Source organism: Sorex araneus, chromosome 3 (genome assembly GCF_027595985.1).
Source record: "Sorex araneus isolate mSorAra2 chromosome 3, mSorAra2.pri, whole genome shotgun sequence".
Lineage (NCBI taxonomy): Eukaryota > Metazoa > Chordata > Mammalia > Eulipotyphla > Soricidae > Sorex > Sorex araneus.
In genome coordinates this window covers 125,877,862-125,900,118 of record NC_073304.1, presented here as the reverse complement: position 1 = coordinate 125,900,118, position 22,257 = coordinate 125,877,862, and the positions used below count along the sequence as shown (strand labels likewise).

Sequence of the window (22,257 nt, the reverse complement as noted above, 5' to 3'; positions counted from 1 at the left end):
TTTGGGGGAAAGGAGTTATAATATGAAAACTGAGAATTAAAAACAATTATCTGAAAACTTGATTATGAAAAAAATAAGTCATTTAAAATATAAATTAAAATCTAATGGTATCTAACATATCTTTCTGAATGTTCATTTCCAATTTTAAAATGAATATACTTGGTTTTTCCTTGCTCTTTACTTTTAGGAAATCAACCTTCACCAATATGTTAAAACATACAGAGCATTTAACCCAATGATTTTAACTGCAAGAGTTCTCAATATCCATAGCTGCCTGTGAATAGGTGTTGCTGTTAGAAAGCTAAACACTATTTTTATATAAAAGATGTCTTTTATCAACTTAGACTCAAGACAGATCATACATTTCATACTTCCATATATTAAACTCTAAACCCCCAAGTACTTCATCCAAGCACTCTTCATACTCCAGGTGTCTCTCAAATGTTATTGTCAAACAAGCAGCTGCATGTAACTGCATCCATGCATAGGAAGAACAACTATGCTTTGATCAATAGATACCAAACCTTAAAACAATGATTACTCTTTTATCCACACATTTCTCGTGACTCTTGGATGAAAGAAAAGCTCAATCAGGAAATTAAGAGAAATTATCTCATCTCATCCCATCACCCTGCTAAGCTAAAAACAAAACAAAAAAGCACAAAGCTAAAATCAGCGTACCTCTGTTAAACGAATCAGAGATTCCAGCTGCCGAGTGGTGATTGGTGAACTGTTTAACCGCTGGCTCTGTTTCCGGAGCTCAAGGTAAAATTCTTGAAGGATTTTGGCAGCTTCCATGGATATCCTTGGATAGACATACTGCCGAGCATAACCAATGTACTTTCTCAGTAGTTGGTGGGGAATCGGATCTATAACTTCTCCAGGAACTACCTATTGATGAGATGGCCCAATAGCACAAGGATAAGAGGCAAATAAAATCTTTGTTAAGGGGGCTGGAGAGATAGCACAGCGGGTAGGGCGTTTGCCTTGCACGCGGCCGACCCGGGTTCAAATCCCAGCATCCCATATGGTCCCCTGAGCACGGCCAGGGGTAATTCCTGAGTGCAGAGCCAGGAGTAACCCCTGTGCATCGCCAGGTGTGACCCAAAAAGCAAAAAAAAAAAAAAAAAAAAAAAATCTTTGTTAAAATAACCCGCTTAAATAAATATGACATTATAGAAGATTCTCTAGGCAGGATTAGTCGAGTGGTAGAGAGCTTTCCTTGCATGTTGTGAAGTCAAAAAAAAAAAAAGAAGGAAAATAAAAAGACTACAAAAAGTCAAACTCTATAGTTCTGGAGCTTGTCTAGTTTATTTACGATTATTTTAGAGGAAGTATTGTGTCACTAACAGGTCAACCTGTATCTGTGGGGCAAGAGCATCAGCAGCCTGATGGTGCCTTCAGGTTTCCTGACACCCCAAAATTTCTGCTGTGCCTCTGGCCAGACCCCAACAACTTGGGACCAAGTTTGCCAAGAAATTAAACAGCCGAAAGTTAAGGATGTGGAAGCCATGCCCACAAACCACCTCCGGCTCAGCTATACAAGCTCATTCATTGGCCTTATTTCAGAAGCCAATAGATAAGTTTCAAAGAGATCAAAAGCCACACAGTGAATATCAGACCGGCGCATGGCTGAACAGACTGGGGTAAATTGGAGGGGGGTGGGTTGGTCTGTACCTGCCCAAGCAGAGCCTCCAACAGTGCTTGCTTCCACAATCCAAAATCACCGCCATACCCCCGGCCTGACTCCATCATCAGAGACACAGCAGTGAATCCCAGAAGACACCATAAAGCCAGAGATCAGTCCGGGCCCCATACCGAGCCAATTTCACTGGGGCACCCCAGATGGAGCAGGTGCAGTCTCCCCGCCTACTCCAGATGGAATGCCAGCCACCAAGAGCTTCCACGGAGCAAGGCCCAGGTATGTGGGTTCCAGGACTAAATCTCCATGCCACATGGCAGCAGAGGTGCCAGGCTGTCCATCTCTGGCTCCCTGCCCACTCACTGGCCTTGCTGTCACCCCCACAATGTGCCTTCAGGTGCCATCTTAGCACACTAACAACCCTGGTCCAGAGACACCCAACTGAATCCCAAAATAGATTAGTGCCCTACAGAAATGTCTCTGGAACCCAACCATTTACAGTCTAGGATTCCAGAAGCACAGGGCCACAGCACCCATGATGTTCAAAATGAGCAACGGACAATAAATGATCTAGCATCTGCCCCTGGCAGGCAGGCTTGAGTGGTGGTAGGAAAATTCAAGCAAAACATAATGCCCCAAAGTAGAGAGAGTATTGGGGAAATTGTCTGCCATAGAGGCAGGGTGAGGACTGGGATGTGGGGGTGGCAGGGGGATATACTAGGGATACTGGTGGTGGAAAGTGTGCATTGATGGAGGGATGAGTGTTCCATCACTGTACGGCTGAGTCTCAAACATGAAAGCTTTGTAACTATCTCACAGTGATTCAATAAAAACTTAAAAAAAGATTATTTTAGATAAAGTTTACATAAAGTAGGGCCGGAGCAACAGTACAGCAGGAAGGGGAAGGGCACCTGCCTTGCATGTGGCTGACTGGGTTCGATCCCCAGTACCCCATATAGTCCCCCCGAGCCCACCAGGAGTGATCCCTGAGCACAAAGCCAAGAGTAAGGCCTGAGAACAGTGGGATGTGGTACCAAAAAACCCACAAAGTTTACATAAAGCCTAGTTTTGTAGTTTTTAAAGTCTTGGTATTCATAGTATAGTACTGCTGTATAATAACATACAAATTGAACTCTGACACTTGAAGAAGGAGGCAACTGAATGGTTACAAAGAAGAAACATACCTTCAGTCTTTCTGACAATGGTTTATCGGAAAATACTTCGAGTATGGAAGTATTTGAACCTTGGCTATTCGTACGTGTTACTGTGGCACCGCTGACCGTTTTCTGCTTTCCAGCTCTCATTGCTATCACATGCTCAGAGAGTAAATGGTCATGATCCTCATTTGGAGTGTCTAACAGGATAAAGACCAGATCAAACCTGGATAGCAGGGCACTCCCCATTCTGAGAGTAGGAAAGAAGAAGCAATGACTGAAATCCAGGCAAACTGAAAATGTACAAAGCTTTACTCACTTGCTTACCACCCAAATTCCAGGTAGTACTTAAAGAAGGTTTTAGGTTAAATAAATAATAGGACTTGTATTCTTTACACCTACAATCCCACAGACACCAAGTCACATACCTTCAAAAGAAGCCATCAGCAGGGTGAGAACACAGTCCCTGCATACCATCAAAACTCTTAAATTATTCTCTATGTCCCGCATCACTGCTTATGATTTAGGATCACTGAATTAAACTAAAACACTGTATGGCATAGCAGAGATTATATAATATGTGATACAGAGTGGTTTCTAATCATTTTTATCTTTTATCTCATTTACACCATTTACACAATCAATTGCACAATACCTATAGAAACAAAACCTCAACTCTGTGAAAAGGGCCGACTCTATGTCTGTCAGTCATTATAACAAAAACACTGCACCTGGGCTGGAGAGAAGTACAGTGGGCAGGGCGCTTGCCTTACAAGAGGCTGACCTGGTTTCCATTCCCAGCAACCCATTAATGGTCCCCTAATTACTGCCAGAAGTAATTCCTGAGTGCAGAGCCAGGAGTGACCATCAAGCACCATTGGGTGTGGTCCCCAAACAAAACAAAACAAAATACTGCATTGAACTATTCATTTTCCCTAAACCCATTAATCAGATAATCCCACTACTAGAGATAAAAATAGGAATCCAGAGTAATTAAAGAACATGCCCAAAGCCCCAAAGCAGATTTGTGGTACTACCACAGCAGAGCCTGGCAAGCTTCCCGTGCTGTATTTGATACGCCAAATACAGTAACAGTAACTGGTCTCATTCCCCTGACCCTGAAAGAGCCTCCAATCATTGGGAAAGACGAGTAACTGGCGCCTGCTTGAGTAAATCGATGAACAACAGGATGACAGTGATACAGTGATACCACAAACCAGAATCTAAGTTTCCAAACTCCTTGGTTCAATAGGCTCTTTCTATTAAAAAAGAACACTTGATCATTCTACAAGAAAAATGAAAAGATTTTACTTTTTTAGAAATGAATATACTAAGTAATCACTGAAGTTCAATTGTGCATTTTACAAGGAAACATTATATATTAAAGCCATATATTATCAAACATTAGGAAATTAGTTATTTTGTTTTCTTTTTGGCTTTTAGGGTCACACCGGCGTTGCTTAGGGGTTACTCCTGGCTCTGCATTCAGGAATTACTCCTGGCTGTGCATGGGGGTGACGTATGGGATTCCAGGAATTAAGCCCAGGTCAGCCGAGTGCAAAGCAAACACCCTCCCCGATGTACAATTACTCCGCCCCTAGTTTTTTCTCCCCGAAATAAAGTTATCAAGTTTTTATACAAGACATTTTATGTCCTTTTCTTGTTTTCCCTTTCCCATTATGTCCAGACTGTATATAACAAATTAGAAGAGAAGGCATATACAGATCTAAAAAAAAGTGAAAAAAAAGTAGATCAGGCACTTGTCTTGCACACAGATGACCCGGGTTCAATCCCCAGCACCCCAGGTGACTCCCCAAAGCCCACCAGGAGTGGTCCCTGAGTGCAGAGCCAGGAGAAGTAAGACTGCCAAGTGTGACCCAAAAGACAAACAAACAAAAACAGTGGGATCATATTACACATATAAGAACATAACATTTTTACTTTAACAGAGAAGTACAGATACTCCTCAATCGTATATACAAAACTATCTTCATTTTCATAATTGCTATATTCCACGTCTGACAAGATAGCTGAACCACTTCCATACTGAAGAGCAATTTGAGCTGTTCCCAATCTTTGGCAGTGATAAACAATGTTTTAAAAGCCACCCTGTAGTATATATGTGAATTTGTTTGCATCAAGAACATTACTGAAAGTAAAATTAGCTGGAATAAAAATGTATATTTTAAGCAAATATGCCAAGTTTTCTTCCAAAATGCTAAACTGCTCGCCTGACAGTCATTTCCCCACCCTTCTGCCAGTCACGATTGACAAGCTGGTAGCTACAGTATGTAGTGCTCCTATTTCTGTATATTTGCTAGAAACTTCTGGTGCCTACTCATTATGTTTACTTCCTGCAGGGTGGGGGCGAGGGGTGCACACAAAGCAGTGCTCTGGGGCCATTCCTGTCTCTGTGGTCAGGAGTAACACCTGTCAGTGCTCATGGGGCCATATGTGGTGCCAGGAATTCAACCCAGGGTCAGTGGACCCATGATTTGATCCAAAAATCATTCTGCGCTCAGTTATCTTTTTCTCGATGAATCATACTAAGAATTCAGTATGTGATCACTCAACCTTTAACAACATGTTTGTGATATCCTAGAGAAGGTCTTAATGGCCCCTGCCAAAATAGAACAATCTTCACACTATTTCCTCTATGGATACTTTTTTGTAACATTTTCTGCATTTTTTCATAACAGACAATACAAAATATTATTATTTCGGTTGTGTTTTTGGAACAGGGATGTATCTGGGATGGGAACATCCCAAATATGGTGGTGGAAAGGTGTAATGGTGGTGGGATTGGTGTTTGAATATTAAATGTAATCAGATATTGTAAGCTACCTTATAAAAAAAAAGAATTCAGCATGTGAAAGGTATACGTATCTTCAAAGAGGCTTACTTTAAATTCTCAGACACGGTTTTGGCTTTGTTGTAGTGTCCTCCGACAGGATTCGCAGCCGCGATGATGGAAGTTCTCGCAGGGAGGCTACAAACCATCCCAGCCTTCGCGAGACTAATACTCTGCTGCTCCATGGCTTCTAGCAAGGCTTGGTGCTGATTTCCCATCTTATCAAATTCATCGATTCCACAGATACCTACCACACAGCAAAACACAGACAAAAAGATTTTCTTTGGTTAAGTTCCAAACCTTACAGGATGGAAAGCAAATAAAAGGCTTGTCTTAATGATTGCTTATCTAATATTTACTCCCTCAGCATTTTCCTTAAGAACAGTACTATGGTTTTGAGAGATGAAGATGATGTGGGAATGATCCTCAGAAAGTTTCAAGACAAATTCAAGTAAGACTTAAAATACATATTCAAGGGAGTAAGTTACTATTAAAGAGATGCATTAAAAAATTTTTTTAAAAGCCCCAGAACTATCATTCCCTTAGATTGCATTATTCTCACCTTGATCACCAAGTACCAGGGCACCAGCTTCTAAAGAAAAATCTCCAGAAGAACTATCTTTTGAAAGAGTCACCGTCAAACCTGAGGTGGTCGTGGTATTACCACAAACATACACACCCCGAGGAGCAACATTGCACACTGCCTAAGGAAACAAACATTTTAGACTTAGTCAAAATAAAAGGGCAACAATAGGTAGGAGTAGGTGCTACAAATGCTAGCATAGGGTAGGTCTTTTCCTAAAAGCTTTCCAGTCACAGGAAGGTACAATGACATATCCACTTAGTGATGCAGAAACAGAAACTCACACAGCTACTGAAGGTGTCGAGTCGGGACTGAGTGCAGGCAGACTGTTCACACTCCACACAGCTCCAATTTATGTTTCATGTTCAAGTTCACACAGGGAAAACTGAGCACTAGGTTTTGTACCATCTCTGTGGTTCCCTACTATCTCTATGGTTCCCTACATAGAGATGCATTTATGCCAGCACAGAAACTATATCCTCCAGCACACAGGCACTCCAAGCTTTGAGAAAATTCACTTGTGATTTTTCACGCATTTTTAAGCAAAACATCAAATATTAAATTATTGATGTCCTACCTGTAGCATCTGACTCTTTCCCAAGCCTGGATCTCCAACAACAAGAATATGTGGATCCCCTCGAATTGGAATTCTGTTTTTGTCATCGACAAACTTCTGGCTCCCTCCAAAAAGTGCTAATGCCAAACCTGCTTTAACAAGCTCAATTAAGAAGGAAAAGATAAAAAAGCAAAGTGAGAAAAACATGAAGATGACTTGCTGAAGGAGTGCCCCTCTCCTGTGTTACAGCTACTGGGGATTTTGTAGAACCTAGTGGCCAATAAGATACTTCGGCACAATTCTAACCTTGCCACTACCCTTGCTTTCTAGCTCTAGATTTTGGGGATTTTGTATTTGGGGAATAAGTATGAGAAACTTTTTCCCCCCTAAAAAGAAAAACTCTAAAAACATCCAACTTGTCACTTTGACCTGAGCATGTACAACCTAGTGGCCAATAAGATACTTCAGCACAATTCTAACCTTGCCACTGCCCTTGCTTTCTAGCTCTCCAGTTCTGAGGGCGACTTTTAAATCCCCAGTGACAGCAAGTAGTCCCAAAGCTTCTTTTGATTTTCCAAGGCCAGGAAGATGTCAAGCTTGCAACGGGAAGAGCCCCGGGCTAGAGCAGAACAGTGTGTGTCGTCTTTTTTTTTTTTTCAATGGAACGCTTCACGAATTTGCGTGTCATCCTTGCGCAGGGGCCATGCTAATCTTCTCTGTATCGTTCCAATTTTAGTATGTGTGCTGCCGAAGCGAGCACAACAGTGTATTTCTTGCGGGCATGAGGTCTTAAGTTTGATCCCCAGCATCACCGCACATGCCAAGTGTGATCCCAGCAACACGGCCATCTGTGAGCCCAGTGCCACAAGTTGTGCTCTCTGGAACCCCACCACCAAGTGTGCACAGGCCCCCATGACTAAAGCGGACAGTTCCTTCTAATCAGGTCATCCAAACGACAAATGGGAAGGGGGGAATGTTTTCAACTGAAGCCTCGGCTACTTGAAGCGCCGAATGTGCTCTGTGCTCAAGTCAGAAGCTGCAAGGTGTCACGTCTACCCAAAACTTCCTCTCTTAGGAGCCGCGACATCGTTCTTCTTTTCTTGGACTTTTTAAATTTCATTAAAGAACCGTGGTTTAGAAAGTTACTGAGAGTTGAGTTTCAGGCATATAATTTCTAGCACCAATCCCACCACCAGTCAGCCTCTCTCCATCAGGGTTTCCATGTTCCGTGCTCACGCATTTTTACTTGTGATATGTCAGAATGCAGACTTCAGTGTGAGGCATGGGGCTGGCTCATGTGGGGTGGTACGAAGGACTGAACTCTTAGACACTGAGCAATCCCCAGACAGTTGTAGTTTTGGGGTTTGATTTGATTATTTTTTTTAATTGCATTCACTTGTCAGGGTAATGAGATCCATTATGCTGTAAGAGTGGCACTGTAGCACTGTCATCCTGTTCATCTATTTGCTTGAGCGGGCACCAGTAACGTCTCCATTATGAGACTTGTTACTGTTTTTGGCATATCAAATACACCCTGGGGAGCTTGCCAGGCTCTGCCATGGGGGTGGGATACTCTCGGTAGCTTGCCAGGCTCTTCAGGAAGGATGGAGGAATTGAACCCAGGTTGGCCTCGTGCAAGGCAAATGCCCTACCCGCTGTGCTATCGCTACAGTCCACGAGAGTGGCAATCTAGTATTTTGTCATAAAAGCAGTGCTCTAAATTTAAAGACAAATCCCTCACAACAATGTATAGGATTTGGGCTGGAGCGATAGCATTTGCCTTGCACTCGGCTGACCCAGGTTCGATCCCCAGGATCCCATATGGTCCCCTGAGCATCACCAGGAGTAATTCCTGAGTGCAGAGCCAGAAATGAACCCAGTGCATTGCCAGGTGTGATCCAAAAAGGAAAAAAAAAACAAAAACCAATATATAGAATTAACAGAATCTGACCCCTACCTTTTCCCTGAAATATTGCATCTTGTTCCATTCTCTAATTGTTTCTACTCTGCTCTGGGGCCACATCCTACTGTAGTACTTCAGGCTTACTCCTGGACCTGTGCTCTGGGATCACGCTTGGGGGACCATATGCAGTGCTGGGAACTGAAATAAAGTTGGCAGCATGCAAAGCGCCTCAACCCTGAACACTCCAGCCCTTTCTGTTCTTAGCTCACCAACCATGCTGGTCTTCCATAAATATCCCAAACACCTAGAGGATCTTTTTTTTCTTGCTTTTTCTTTCTTTTTTTTAATGCCTGATATTTCTGATCCTAACCCTTCACTTTCATGACTGTTCATGAATTTATCCCTGAGCATGTAAATCATAAGTAAACCCTGAGAACTGCTGGATGGGGCCCAAAACTTTAAAATAAATGAATACAAACCCAAAAACATTTTAACCAAAATTTTAAACTCCAGAAAGGCTGAAAAAACTTAAGAGCTTTAAAGATCCAGTTTTTAATGATGTACACGATTAATAAGCAAATACCAGCAGACAGAATCAGAAAGGTATCAAAAGCCACTGAGTGAAGAAGTATAAAGCATTAATTCATTCCACAAAGGGACAAACAGCTTTTCCCGCTCAGTTAGTCCAGTTACCATAAAAGTCCACTTCTATTAACCTGGTTGGTAAGCAATTATTCTTATAAGGGATGTGTGACTCTTAGATCATTAATTCATGGAGTGTGATCTATTTTTTTTTCCTATGGTTTTTGGGCCACACCCAGTGGTACTCAGAGCTTATTCCTGGCTCTGCATTCAGGGATTACTCCTGGCAGGTTCATGGGACCATATGGAGTGCCGAGAGAGAACCAAACCTGCATCTGCCATGTGCAAGGCAAGAGACCCACCTGTTATACTACCACTCCAGCCCTCATGATCTATATTTTTAATGCAGTCTTTGTATCTTATTTTAGCCAACTCTATATATATATTTTTTTTTTTGGGGTCACACCCGGCGATGCACAGGGGTCACTCCTGGCTCTGCACTCAGGAATCACCCCTGGCGGTGCTCAGGGGACCATATGGGATGCTGGGATTCGAACCCGGGTCGGCCGCGTGCAAGGCAAACGCCCTACCCGCTGTGCTATCGTTCCAGCCCCAACTCTATATATTTTTAAGTAGAGAAAAAATATAATACTTACTTCATGACCAAAAATAACAGGGCAAAGTGAGCTGAAAAATACAGAATACAACTTATAAATCTCAACTTACACTTCATTAACCAGTAAAAGGTCATATTTCATATTTTAATATTTTACATAGCATTGGTGAGAAAAAAAATTTATTTAGACCTCCCTCAAAGATCCTAAGAAATTTTATTCTGACAGAAAATTTCTCAAAATTCTTGGTTAAAATAAGGGGGAAATGCTTTAAAAATTGTGCCTGTATAATGGACACAGGATATTTGTCAAGCATCTTGAGGTAACCAAATGTACTACTGCTCCTCATTCGTTAGGGTCCAATTTGGTGTTTCTCAAACTTTTCTCCACGGTGGCCCCTTTTGTCGCTGTTTCCTTCTGTGGCTCATGTCCTACTGGCTGGGCCCCTAGTTTCACCATAGCCCCCTTATTACTCAGTTTTTACTGTGGCCCCTCAAAATATCCTGGGTGCCCACAGGCCCCTACGTTCCCTGGCTGAGAAACACTATTCTGAATTACTGACTCTATGGTGATCATGGTCTTCCCAGGGATTGTGAAGAGACATGTTTAAACCCTTGAAACCAAGTCACTGACAGAGAACAAGACGGGCTGGAGAGATGGTATAGCTGCAGGGCTCCCGCTTTTGCATGCAGCCGCCCCAGGCTGGATACCTGGAATCCCAATATGGTACCTTGAGTCCAACAGGAATGATTCCAGAGCAGCATCAGGAGTAAGCTCTGGGCATCACAGGGTGTAGCCCAAACACCAAATACTAACAATAACAAAAATGAAGGGACTAAAGGGCCAGTTAAGTGCTTAATATTTTAAGACAAAATAACATTTTATTTTTTTCAATTCAAAAAGTCAGAAGAAAACCCCCAAGACAACCTATTCTGACATATGTTTACGTCTAACTGAACAGATAGGAACCAAGGAAAATGGACCTGGTGGAAGAGATACAATTAGGAATAAACAAAATCATTATCTTTTTTAATTCATGTGAACACAAGTTGGTGTCGTGCCATATGTTCTTGGCACTGGTATTCATATTGCTCAGCATGTTCTTGCATAATCATGCTGGCTTTCCACCAGCAACTGTACTGGCCTGCCAAAGAGCTTCCCAGGACACAGAGGCAGGTTGGCTGGGAGTGCTAAGGTGTCTAATACTCCCAGCGCAGTCCACAATCTAGTGGTCAAAAAAAGTGAAAAAATACTGTGTCCACAATGGAATACTATGTAGCTCTAAGAAAATACAAAATCATACAATCTGCCACAAGGTGGATGGAACTAGAGAAAATCATGCCAAGTAAAGTGAGTCAGAAGGAAAGGGATAAATGCAGAATGATATCTCTCACATGGGAGTCTTACAGATAGGTAACGGGCCCCAGAACGATAGTAAAGAGGTAGGACATTTACCTTGCAGCATCTGACCCGGGTTCAATCCCTGGCATCCCTTAAGATCCCCCAACTTCTGCCAGGAATGATCCCTGAGCACAGAGCCAGGAGTAAGCCCCGGGCACCACTGGGTGTGATCCAAAAACAAACAAACAAATAAATAAAGATACACAGCAAGATGGCAACACAACAGGAGAACTGACCCATACAATTAAGTTGATGTCAGGAAAGAGATTGGGAGAAGGTGGGTACACTGGTGATGGGTGTGCTGTTGGAATTATGTATGTGAGAAACTATCACTTATTGTAAATCACAAGATCTCAATCAATAAAAAGTCTTGGACTTTTTTTTAAAAAAAGGAACTGGGGACAGGAAGCTAGAAAAGAGTTATTCTGATCCCTAACCAGGGTGGAGCTCAATGAGGCTCTACCACACAGACCACAGACCATACCCTGCACTTATCACCAGATATCACAAGCCCTCTTTCACAAGGAGGACTTGGGTGGTCACCAATTCAGAGAGAAGTGTCTGAGGTTTAAGGGCAAAGAACTTGAGAGAAACTCTCAGTTTCTCAGTTGGCTAAACAAGATCAAAAGGCAAAGCAATGGGGAGATGGCCAAAGGTAATAATATGCCTTGCAGGTGTGTGGCCCTGGGTTCAGTCCCTAGCACCACGAAACATACAAAAATATTAAAGGGATTATTTTTTGAAGTATCAAATTCTAGAGCTCAAAGCTAAATGAAGAGGAAAATCTGAACAGATCAATGTTTCCAATATAATGCAGTTCACTTTCTTCATGGTTCTTTCCTACCTTATCAAAATTATCGCCAAAACAACCTGACCTTGTATTATTCTTTTCTTTTTGTTGTTGTTGCTTGTTTTTGTTTTTAGGTCACACCCAGCTGAACTCAGGGCTTATTCCTGGCTCTACACCCAGGGCTCACTCCTGGTAGTGCTCAGGGGAAAATATGGGGTGTCAGGGCTCAAATCTGCATAAAATGTGTGCAAGGCAAATGCCCTACCTGCTGTACTGTGCATTCCTATGATAATTAAATAATAATAATACAAACTCTGGCCTGTGTATTATTTTCATTTTAAGATGTAAAGCATAACAGATCCTAGGTCTCACTGGAAATTAACTGGCTAAATCAGGATCCTAATTTGGTTTTACCTCTTGCGGAGAAGAAAAAGACAAATGCAACCATCCACTAAAGCAAAAATGCCTTCTCTCTTCCTCTCTACCAAACAGCAATGACATGAAATTAAAAGAGCGTTATGATACATATTCAACATAAATGACTTCTTATATGTGAATCTTTGTCTTGATTTTTTTTTTTGGGGGGCTTTTAAGGTCACACCCAGCAATGCTCAGGGGTTACTCCTGGCTCTGCACTCAGGAATTACTCCTGGTGTTGCTTGGGGAACCACATAGGATGCTGGGGATCAAATCCAGTCGGCTGCATGCAAAGCAAATGCCCTACCCGCGGCACTATCACTCCAGCCCTTTTGTCTTAACCTTTAAAAGTGATGCAGTAACTTCCTAAGCCTGAAATGGAGCAGCTCTTGCCCAGGATGTCACATCAGCAAACTGAAGCTTAGGTAACTTTCCAATTCCTATAAATGCCCCACCTGACTAGACACACAGTATTAGTTTGTCAGCAAACTCCCAAATACCAAGCCAGTTCTGGACCTTCTCAGCTCAAACAAGGCTACAGGACCAGCAAATCCAATATTTCCTATTTGTCTCTTGCTTGTTTTAATCCTTTAGAAGTATTATTTTTTTTTTGCCAGTCATCAATATTTGGCAGTTCTCCAAAGTTTCTCTGTATTAAATAAACTTAATCTTTTTAATTTGGGTTGTTTTTTGCGTGGGGGGATTACCTGCTACGCTCAGGTTTTTAAGGGTCTCTGTGCTCAGGGATAACTCCTGGTAGGACTTGGGGGCTACTACGGGCTGTCAGGCTCCATCTGGCTTGGCCAGATGAAAGGCAAGCGACTCACCCACTGTACTCTCTCTCTCTCCAGCCCCTCAATCATCTTTCTTCGTGGTGCCGGTGCTTAAATCCGGCACCTGAAACATGTGTTGAATATATTCTCTTAACACTGAGTCATAACCCTAGACCTTCATTAATCATTTCTTACTCGGTGGTGTAGATGCCATCAACAATACAGAAAGCAGGAGATCCAAAATACAACAACCATATTTAACAATGTATCTCCTGGGGGGGGGGAAGGAGCCTGGGGACACTGGCGGTAGGAGTGGCTGCCGGAACACAGTATACCTAAAACTCAATTATAAATGTATAAACCACAGTGTCTTAATAATGATAATTTAATACTTTAATATTTCTTCTAAGACTAAAAATAAATAAAATAAAGCTAGATTAGTAAAAAAAGTAAATAAATGGCATTGTTTTTTGAGGGTTTTTTTTTTTTTTGGCTTTTTGGGTCACACCTAGTGACGCTCAGGGCTTCCTCCCAGCTCTGCACTCAGGAAGTACTACTGGCGGTGCACCAGGAAACCATATAGAATGTTGGGGATCGAACCCTGGGTCAGCCACATACAAGGCAAATGCCCTCCCTGTTGTACTATCTCTCTGGCCCCTACATGCCTTTGGAATAAACTTTCCAGTCTATTGTTTTGTTGAGTAACAAATAATTTTTCTTTATATTTTTTTTTTATCTTACGGGGGAAGAAGGCCATATCTGGTGGTACTCAGGGTTTACTCCTGGTTCTGTGCTCAGGGATCAAGAAGGTGGGCTTGGGGGAGTATATGGGATACCTGGGATTTAACCCGGGTCAGTCGCATGCAAGGCAAGCACCCTACCCACTATGCTACTGCACCAACCCCAATTTTTCAACTCTTTGAACTAGACATCAGCAAACTTTTTTTGTGAAGGACCAGATAATAAACATCTGTGAGCCATTTCTTGTGTTGCAACCATGATTTCTGATCTTTAAACTCTGAAACAGAAAGTGAACGCATGTGGCTGTCTGCCCACAACTATTTGTGAACAATGAAATCTGAATGTCAAATAATTTTCCACCTCATTAATATTCTTCTTTTGATTTTTTTCAGTCACTAAAAAAAAATTAAAACCTATTTGTAACTCATGGGCCATACAAAAAGGGTAGTGAGATAAATATCATCCTTGAACTGTGTTTTGCATCCATTTGACTGATACTAGTCAACGAATTGTTACTTGTAGCTACAAGCTACAAGCACCCCTGACATACACAGGTATAACCAAACTTCAGAAAAGTTCATACATACTTGACAATGAGTTTAAACAAGTTTTCTTCAGCTTGGATCTCCTGGATGGCATAAAGGTCTTTGAGTGAGAATTCCATCAAGGTTCCATGCTTACAGTAATCCTCGGAAGCCTTTGTTTTCTGTCCTTTGCAATTGCTAACAGAATTTGCTTCAACGTACAAAAGGAACATGCATTTATCATTCTTATTTCGAGAACCTGTAAATTTCAAACAATATAATAAATGGCACTTTCATTTTACTCTACAAAGACTGAACTAGAATTGTAAAACATAAACTACAAATGAACTTTTAAAAGAAAAGTTTTAGTTATGTTAAGAACCAGGAAATGGGAGCTGGAGAGATAGCACAGCAGGTAGGGTGTTTGCTTTGCACAGGGTCAACCCGGGTTTGATTCCCAGCATCCCATACGGTCCCCTGAGCACCGCCAGGAATAACTCCCGAGTGCAGAGCCACGAGTAACCTCTGTGCATGGCTGGGTGTGATCCAAAAAGAAAAAAACAAACAGGAAATGCTCTAAATGAATGGAGACTCGGTAGTAGCACGGAAAGAGACACAGCAACAACTACCCCAGAGTCCATACAAAGGAGGAGAGCTCTATACCTTCTTCGGTATTTGAGACTTTCACGACCCCCGTAACAGTCACCGTGTCTCCTGGCACACAGCTGTCCACAAGGTCATGAACAAGCTCACATTCAATTGTTCGTGGAATGCGGCCGGCTTCTCGCTGATCATCAGACATCAGCTCCTGGATTCTAAAAAAGTTTAAATACTGCCAGTCGATATATGTGTGACTATAGGTTATTTCTCAACATATTCACTTACTTGGGGTCCACTGAGCTAAATAAAAAGCTTAGTTTAGGGGCCAAAGAGATAGTAGAGAGGGCAGGGTGCTTGCCTTGCACAGTTGATAGGGTTCAATCCCTGGCATCCCATATGGTCCCTCAAGCCCACCAGGATTGACTTATGAGTGCAGAGCCAGGAGTAACCCCTGAGCATCACTGAGTATGGTTCAAAAAGAGGCGAGGGAGGGAAGGTGAGGAGAGAGGGAGAGTGGGAGAGAGAGAAAGAGGGACAGAGAGAGAAGGAAAGGAGGGAAAGGAGAGAGAGAGAAAGAGAGAGAGAGAATGAGAATGAGAATGAGAATGAGAATGAGAATGAGAATGAGAATGAGAATGAGAATGAATATGTGATGACCAGAGACTGTGCCAAGCCTGGTTGGTGTCAGCAGGGTCAACCACCACACTGGGTGTGCACCTTATGCTGGTGCTTGCACATGTTCATCAGAGTACACATCTGAGCTGAGGCCCATCAGAAGTTATGGTCATGGTGGCTGTCACAGAGATGGCAGTGATGCTTACACACATGCCTGTTGGGAGTAGTACTTTCTGAGCGCACATCCCTCCTTGTGGTGCTTACACACACCTGGCCGCAGCCAGGCCAGAATCACCTTCAGGGCTGGGAATTGCAGCCAGCAGGGCAATCACAAAAATACCCAACACACGAGGGATACTGAGTATCTGAATTTGTGACCATTCACGGACTAGTGCTCTCAGCCCTGGGACTAGTCCTGTGGGCTGTGAATGGGAACATACTGATGGATAAAACAAAATCAAGTCCAGAACACACACACCCACACACACACTAGAAAGAAAACAGGAAAACTGAAAGCAACTGAAAGAGTGGTCACAAAACAGGTGCTCAGAAAGTTTGAGAATGGGCGAAGCATGGAGGGGAAGAATGAGGGCATTTCAACAAAGCTGGTAGGCTTCACCCACTGACAAAAACCAGAGCACTGTTATAAGTTGTTCTCCCTGTGAGGGGAGAGACTTACTTGATTGACTGCCAGTCCATTGTCACGGTGAGGGGAGAGTTTCGAAGAGCAGTGAAAGACTTCCCTCGGCACACGGGCACAGGGCACTGCAACAAAGTCACATTCACACTGATGATCACATTGCCGGAGGAGTCAAGTTAAAACGCTCAATTTAAGAAGGTTTGATCTCCAGAACCCAATCACTGCCATGCACATGTCCGACTTTCACTGGCTCACCACGAAGTCTCCCACGCACAAGAATTAACCCACTATAAAACCCAGGTATGCAGGATTTGTGATTAAAATCTCCAGGCTCACACGGAGTCAGGAATGGCCCCCTCCCCCTATCTCCCTGTGCTTCTGGGTCCCTGGCAGTCAGGCCCATGAACTACCTCTGGGCGCCTTATAAGCACATTAATGGCCATGTTCCAGAGACTTACAAATAAACCTCAGAAGAGAGCAACATGCTGCAGAGATGCCTCCGGACCTCAGAATCACCATCCAGTTAAAAATTTAACTCCAGCTCTAGCACCATAATTAAAATTTTAGAATTCCTAGAGTGCACAAGTGCTTTTGCAGCCTTGTGACAGCTCATATTTTATGCCACTGATATATCAAGAACAGCATACCACATAACTGATGCTGATCAAAAACAACAACAAAATATAGTGATTTCTTGGGCTAGAGCGATAGCACAGTGGGTAGGGTGTTTGCCTTGCATGCAGTCAACCCGGGTTTGATTCCTCCATATCTCTCGGAGATATGAGAGATCATATCTATATAAGAGATCATTGTCACTGTCATCCCGTTGTTCATCGATTTGCTCGAGCAGGCACCAGTAACGTCTCCATTGTGAGACCTCTTGTTACTGTTTTTGGCATATCGAATTCGCCATGGGGAGCTTGCCAGGCTCTGCCGTGTGGGCGGGATACTCTCGGTAGCTTGCCGGGCTCTCCGAGAGGGGCGGAGGAATCAAACCTGGGTCGGCTGTGTGCAAGGTGAACGCCCTACCCTCTGTTCTATGGCTCCAGCCCCCTCTCCCCTACCCCCATAAAAAAAGAAATCTCCTCTCACGATAGTATTAAAGAACACTGAACCCTCCCTCCCTCCTTTTCTTTTTGGCTTTTTTGATCACACCAGCTCTGCACTCAGAAATTACTGCTGGCAGTGCTTGGGGGACCATGTGGGGTGCCAGAGAACAAACCTCGGTTGGCTGCATGTGAGGCAAACACCCTGCCCGCTGTGCTATCGCTCTGTACTGTGCTCCAGCCCAAGAATGTGTCTTCTTTCCCAAGACACTGAAGTGGCAAGTGAACATGCTGTCACCTTTGTGGGAAGGTTGTATTTTCCGTCTTGAAGAGAAAAGCTCTGAACATCTCCACAGGCAGCACACAGAAAAGCCATCTTGGTGCACAGCGGCTTTATGTTACTGACTCGGACCACTGTCCCCCTCAGGGCAATGTACTTCCCATAGGAATTTGCTCGGACATTTTTGAGCTTTGTCAATGGCTCATAGTTGTAGACCCTAAAAAGAAAGCAGAAACAGCTATGTACAAACTTAAAACAAACAAAAACTTGAAGCCGTCTATATTTTTACAAGTTCTTCATAGGAGCAATGACAGAATTCTCAAATCACATTCCTTTTATACACAAACTGAAATTTCCAAATAATCAAGGAATTAAGTCATTCCAAAAGATTTTTTCTTTTTTAAAAGTCAATCTTTCCTTTTTATCTTTTATCATTAGCTGTTCACTAGGGACAGGGGGAAAATGATGCCAGGAAGAATTTAATAAGTTTTGAGTTTTTAAACTAGTTGTTTTTTTTTTAAAGAAAAAAAATTAAAAATTTATTCCATATATTCTGAAAAGGAAAAACAAAACCTTATTTAATCGCTTCCAATGAAAATTTAAAATCTTAAATAGTGGGAGCTCTTTGGATGCCCTCTGAGTGTGACTTTGAATCAGAAGTCTGCCTTACTTAGAAGCAATGTTATTCTATTTAGAATATGTCTGCCTGCTGATTCTCATGTGTATACTACTGCCTAATGAAGCCTTTGTAATCAAAGTGTGTGTGTGTGTGTGTGTGTGTGTGTGTGTGTGTGTGTGTGTGTGTGTTTGGGCCACGCCCTGTGGTGCTTAAGGCTGACTCCTGGCCTGTGCTCTGAGATCACTCCTGCTGACCTAAGGGGACCATATGAGGTGCCAGGAATCAAACCCTGGTTGGCTGCATACAACGCAAGTGCCCTATCTGCTGTACTATCATTTGGTCCCTGAACCTTTTGCAATTAAAAAAAAAAATCTTGAAATTTTGTTTTGGTGTTGTTTTTTTTTGGCCAGACCTGGCAGTGCTCAGGTAACTCTATACAGTCCCAAAGGTTAAACCTGGGTCAGCTGCATGCAAGGCAAGTGCCTTAACTGCTGTACTCTCTCTATGGCCCAAATTCAAGAAAAACAAAATTCCATTTACTATGTCTAGTACTTTTTTTTCTCTTTTTGGGTCACACCCAGCGATGCACAGGGGTTCTTCCTGGCTCATGCACTCAGGAAATTACTCCTGGCAGTGCTTGGGGGACCATATGGGATATTGGTAATAGAACCCGGGTCAGCTGCGTGCAAGGTAAACACCCTACTTGCTGTGCTATCACTTCAGCCTCTAGAGTATTATTTTCAACATAATAAAATCTTACCATCTAGTGTATTTTATAAATATTGCATTTAAACAACAGGATCTTCATAGATATACACCCAAGATCAATGTTTATAAAATTTATAGGATCACAAATCAACTTATTTAGACAGAAAAGATTTATTTCTATCATGATCTTTTTGAATAATTCTTAGGGTCACTTGGGTTTGAAGACCAACAGAATTAGTATTCTTTTTATTTATATATATAAATAACTGATTTTTATAAAATGAGGTTGTCATTTTGTCTTCCACTCTGATTCTAAAACCAGCAAATTCCTCACCTTGCATGAATCCGTGGTACATTTACTATTGTTTCCCCATCTCTAGATAATCCCTCTTGGACTTGTAATTCAGCTGCATGTCTTTCAAGGTCCTTAGTTAATACCTAGATAGGATAAACATTTACTCAAAAGCTAGAAAACAAAATATCCTCTTAAAGCAGAGCACTATAAAAGATATGAAGTTAATGAAGGTAAGTTATTCAGAATAGAATACAGCAGGTAGGGCTTTGCCTTGCATGTGGCCAACCCGAGTTCAATTCCTCCATCCCTCTCGGAGAGCCTGGCAAGCTACTGAGAGTATCTTGCCTGCACAGCAGAGCCTGGCAAGCTCCCCGTGGTGTATTTGATATGCCAAAAACAGTAACAACAAGTCTCACAATGGAGACGTTATTGGTGCCCGCTTGAGCAAATCAATGAACAATGGGATGACAGTGCTAGTAATGTATGTGAAATAGATTTTATTTTGGCCATATCCAGTGAGGCTTGGGGACTATACTGGCTTGTGCCCAGGGGTCTCTCTGGGAGGTGCTTGGGAGACCAAACCCGAGGTTCTTATATGCAAAGCATGTGCTCAGCCCACTGAACTATCTCCCCATCCTGTAGAGTGGAATTTTAACAGAATTCTCAAAGTCCTTTGAAATCCTGATATTGATCAACTTATTTTATAGTAACATATCTTACCTGCAATTTTGTTATCCCTGGCCTGGAAAGCTGTATGTATGCCATCTACACTGAAACTAAACTAAACTTTATACTAAAATTTCTATATAAGTAGTTACCACGGCTACTATCTCAATAGGTTCTGGTGAAAAAAGCTTCTGCTTCTTTTCTTTTTTTTCTTTATGGGTCACACCCAGCGATGCTCAGGGGTTACTCCTGGCTCTGCACTCAGGAATTGCTCCTGGCAGTGCTTGGGGGACCATATGGGATGCTGGGGATCAAATCCGGGTCGGCCGCATGCAAGGCAAATGCCCTACCCGCTGTGCTATCGCTCCGCCCCCCTCCCCCCAAAAAAAGCTTCTACTTCTACTTAATACTGCTTAAGACAGAGAAAATAAAGATTACTTTGAAAATACTCAATGACTATTCCTTTAGCATTTAACATTGAATGAATATTTAATGCCTACTTGTGTGCAAAGCAGCACACTCTGAAAATCTGAGAGGGAACAAAAAACATACATACAGTAATAATTACTACTGAGCTAAAAGATTTATAGACAAAATATCATGCAAGTTTTTGAAAAGGGGTCATGAGAAAGGTTTCACAGAAAAACAAGTGAGTTAGGAGATCAAATTTTGGATTTTTGAGGTGAGGAACATTCATGTTGAATGAACAGTTTGCCTAAGACCTGGGGGTATCCATAACATCCTGGAGAGAGTTGACAGCTGGATGGCAGTGAGTGAAGGACAGTGAAGAGTAGAAATTGAACCAGATTTTAAAAAGTACTTGATGCCTTATTTTTTAAAAAAAGGATTCTAGGGCCAGAGCGATAGTATAGTGCGTTCAATCCCTGATACTCTTGTACGTTGCCCTGAACACTGTCGGGAGTGATCCCAAGTCCAGAGCCAGGGGTAAGCCCTGAGCAGCCATGTGTGACACGCCCCTCCCCCCAAATTCTTGGATTCCATTTGAAAAGAGTTACAGGATTTCCAAGGAGAGATCATGTTTCTGTTTGCTTGTTCGGGGGCCACATTGGGTGATGCTCAGGGCTTACTCCTGGCTCTGTACTCAGGGAGCACTCCTGGTGGCTTGAGGAATCATATGTAGTTCTGGAGATCAGACACAGGTCAGCAAGACAAGCACCATATCATCTGCACTATCACTCCGGCCTTGGAGACATCATGTTTTATGACATGCAGTAACAGTTCAGGAAAGGTAGTGAAAGTTTAAGTTTAGAAGGAATGAAGATGGAAGAGACAGCTATTGGGGCTGGAGTGATAGTACAGCAGGTAGGGCGTTTGCCTTGCACGCGGCTGACCCAGGTTCGATTCCCAGCATCCCATATGGTCCCCTGAGCACCACTAAGAGTGATTCCTGAGGGTAGAGCCAGGAGTCAGCCCTGAGCATCATCAGGTGTGTCTCAAACTCCCCCCCCCAAAAAAAAGAAACAACTATAAGCAACACTTTAGAAACTAGAAATGAGTGTCTGCTAAAATAAAAAGAAAGAAATGACGGTGATTTGGATGTGGAGAACAAATGATCAATATGATTTGAAGACAAGAGTCAAGGAGTGTACACATCTTTCTAACAAAATTTTGTGCCTGGATACTCTTCCATCCCCAGGCCTACATACAATCCTTAGTATTCCTTTAAAGATCTAATACCTGTATAAATTCTTTGAACTCCGCTCAGTTTTCTCCAATAGCCGAGGATCATCTTTATCTTTGAATGTACCTGAAACTCTGCTCCTGTCTTTTTAAAGATTTTTTTATTGAATCACCATGAGACACAGTTACAAACCTTTCATGATTGAGTTTCAGTCATACAATGATCAAGCACCCATCCCTCCACCAGTGCACATTTTCTACAACCAATGTTCCCAGAATCCCTCTTGCAACCCCACCCGGTCTCACTCCCTACCTCTGTGCCTGTGCCTATCTTGGTAGCACTCTTGAATTTGAAGCATTAATCTGTTTGCCCGTCAAAAATGTGCTTTCCCAGATGTTGACATCTGATCTCGAGAAAAATTCCAGCAGGCATGGCATGTACTGCTATTTGCAATTTCCAAACATGGACACCCAGGAAGTTTAAATGACTTGCCTCATGAAAACAGAACTTGAATGGGTGGTTGGTCTTTCTGTTCCATGTTTATAACTGATAACACCTTACCTATGAGATCCTAGAAAACGGGTTTCGTTTCTCTATTATCTTTGTTTTTTTTTT

General features: G+C 42.4%; 1 protein-coding gene and 1 non-coding gene across 2 annotated transcripts in view; both read right to left on the bottom strand.

The window, feature by feature from the left end:
* The window catches only part of MCM8 (minichromosome maintenance 8 homologous recombination repair factor), a 44,186-nt gene that overhangs the window by 9,481 nt on the left and 12,448 nt on the right, over nucleotides 1-22,257 (bottom strand). Inside the window, exons 7-17 of the mRNA XM_004610936.2 lie at nucleotides 19,374-19,477; nucleotides 17,731-17,929; nucleotides 16,426-16,511; nucleotides 15,195-15,346; nucleotides 14,595-14,790; nucleotides 9,928-9,958; nucleotides 6,808-6,948; nucleotides 6,210-6,351; nucleotides 5,699-5,894; nucleotides 2,827-3,046; nucleotides 682-891 (exon numbers count right to left, since the gene is read on the bottom strand). Coding sequence (XP_004610993.1) covers nucleotides 682-891; nucleotides 2,827-3,046; nucleotides 5,699-5,894; nucleotides 6,210-6,351; nucleotides 6,808-6,948; nucleotides 9,928-9,958; nucleotides 14,595-14,790; nucleotides 15,195-15,346; nucleotides 16,426-16,511; nucleotides 17,731-17,929; nucleotides 19,374-19,477 — 1,677 coding nt within the window. The remainder of the gene's footprint in view (nucleotides 1-681; nucleotides 892-2,826; nucleotides 3,047-5,698; nucleotides 5,895-6,209; nucleotides 6,352-6,807; nucleotides 6,949-9,927; nucleotides 9,959-14,594; nucleotides 14,791-15,194; nucleotides 15,347-16,425; nucleotides 16,512-17,730; nucleotides 17,930-19,373; nucleotides 19,478-22,257) is intronic.
* Nucleotides 7,440-7,546, bottom strand: LOC129403826 (U6 spliceosomal RNA). The gene has a single exon (XR_008629487.1). It is a non-coding gene; the product is annotated as a U6 spliceosomal RNA (small nuclear RNA).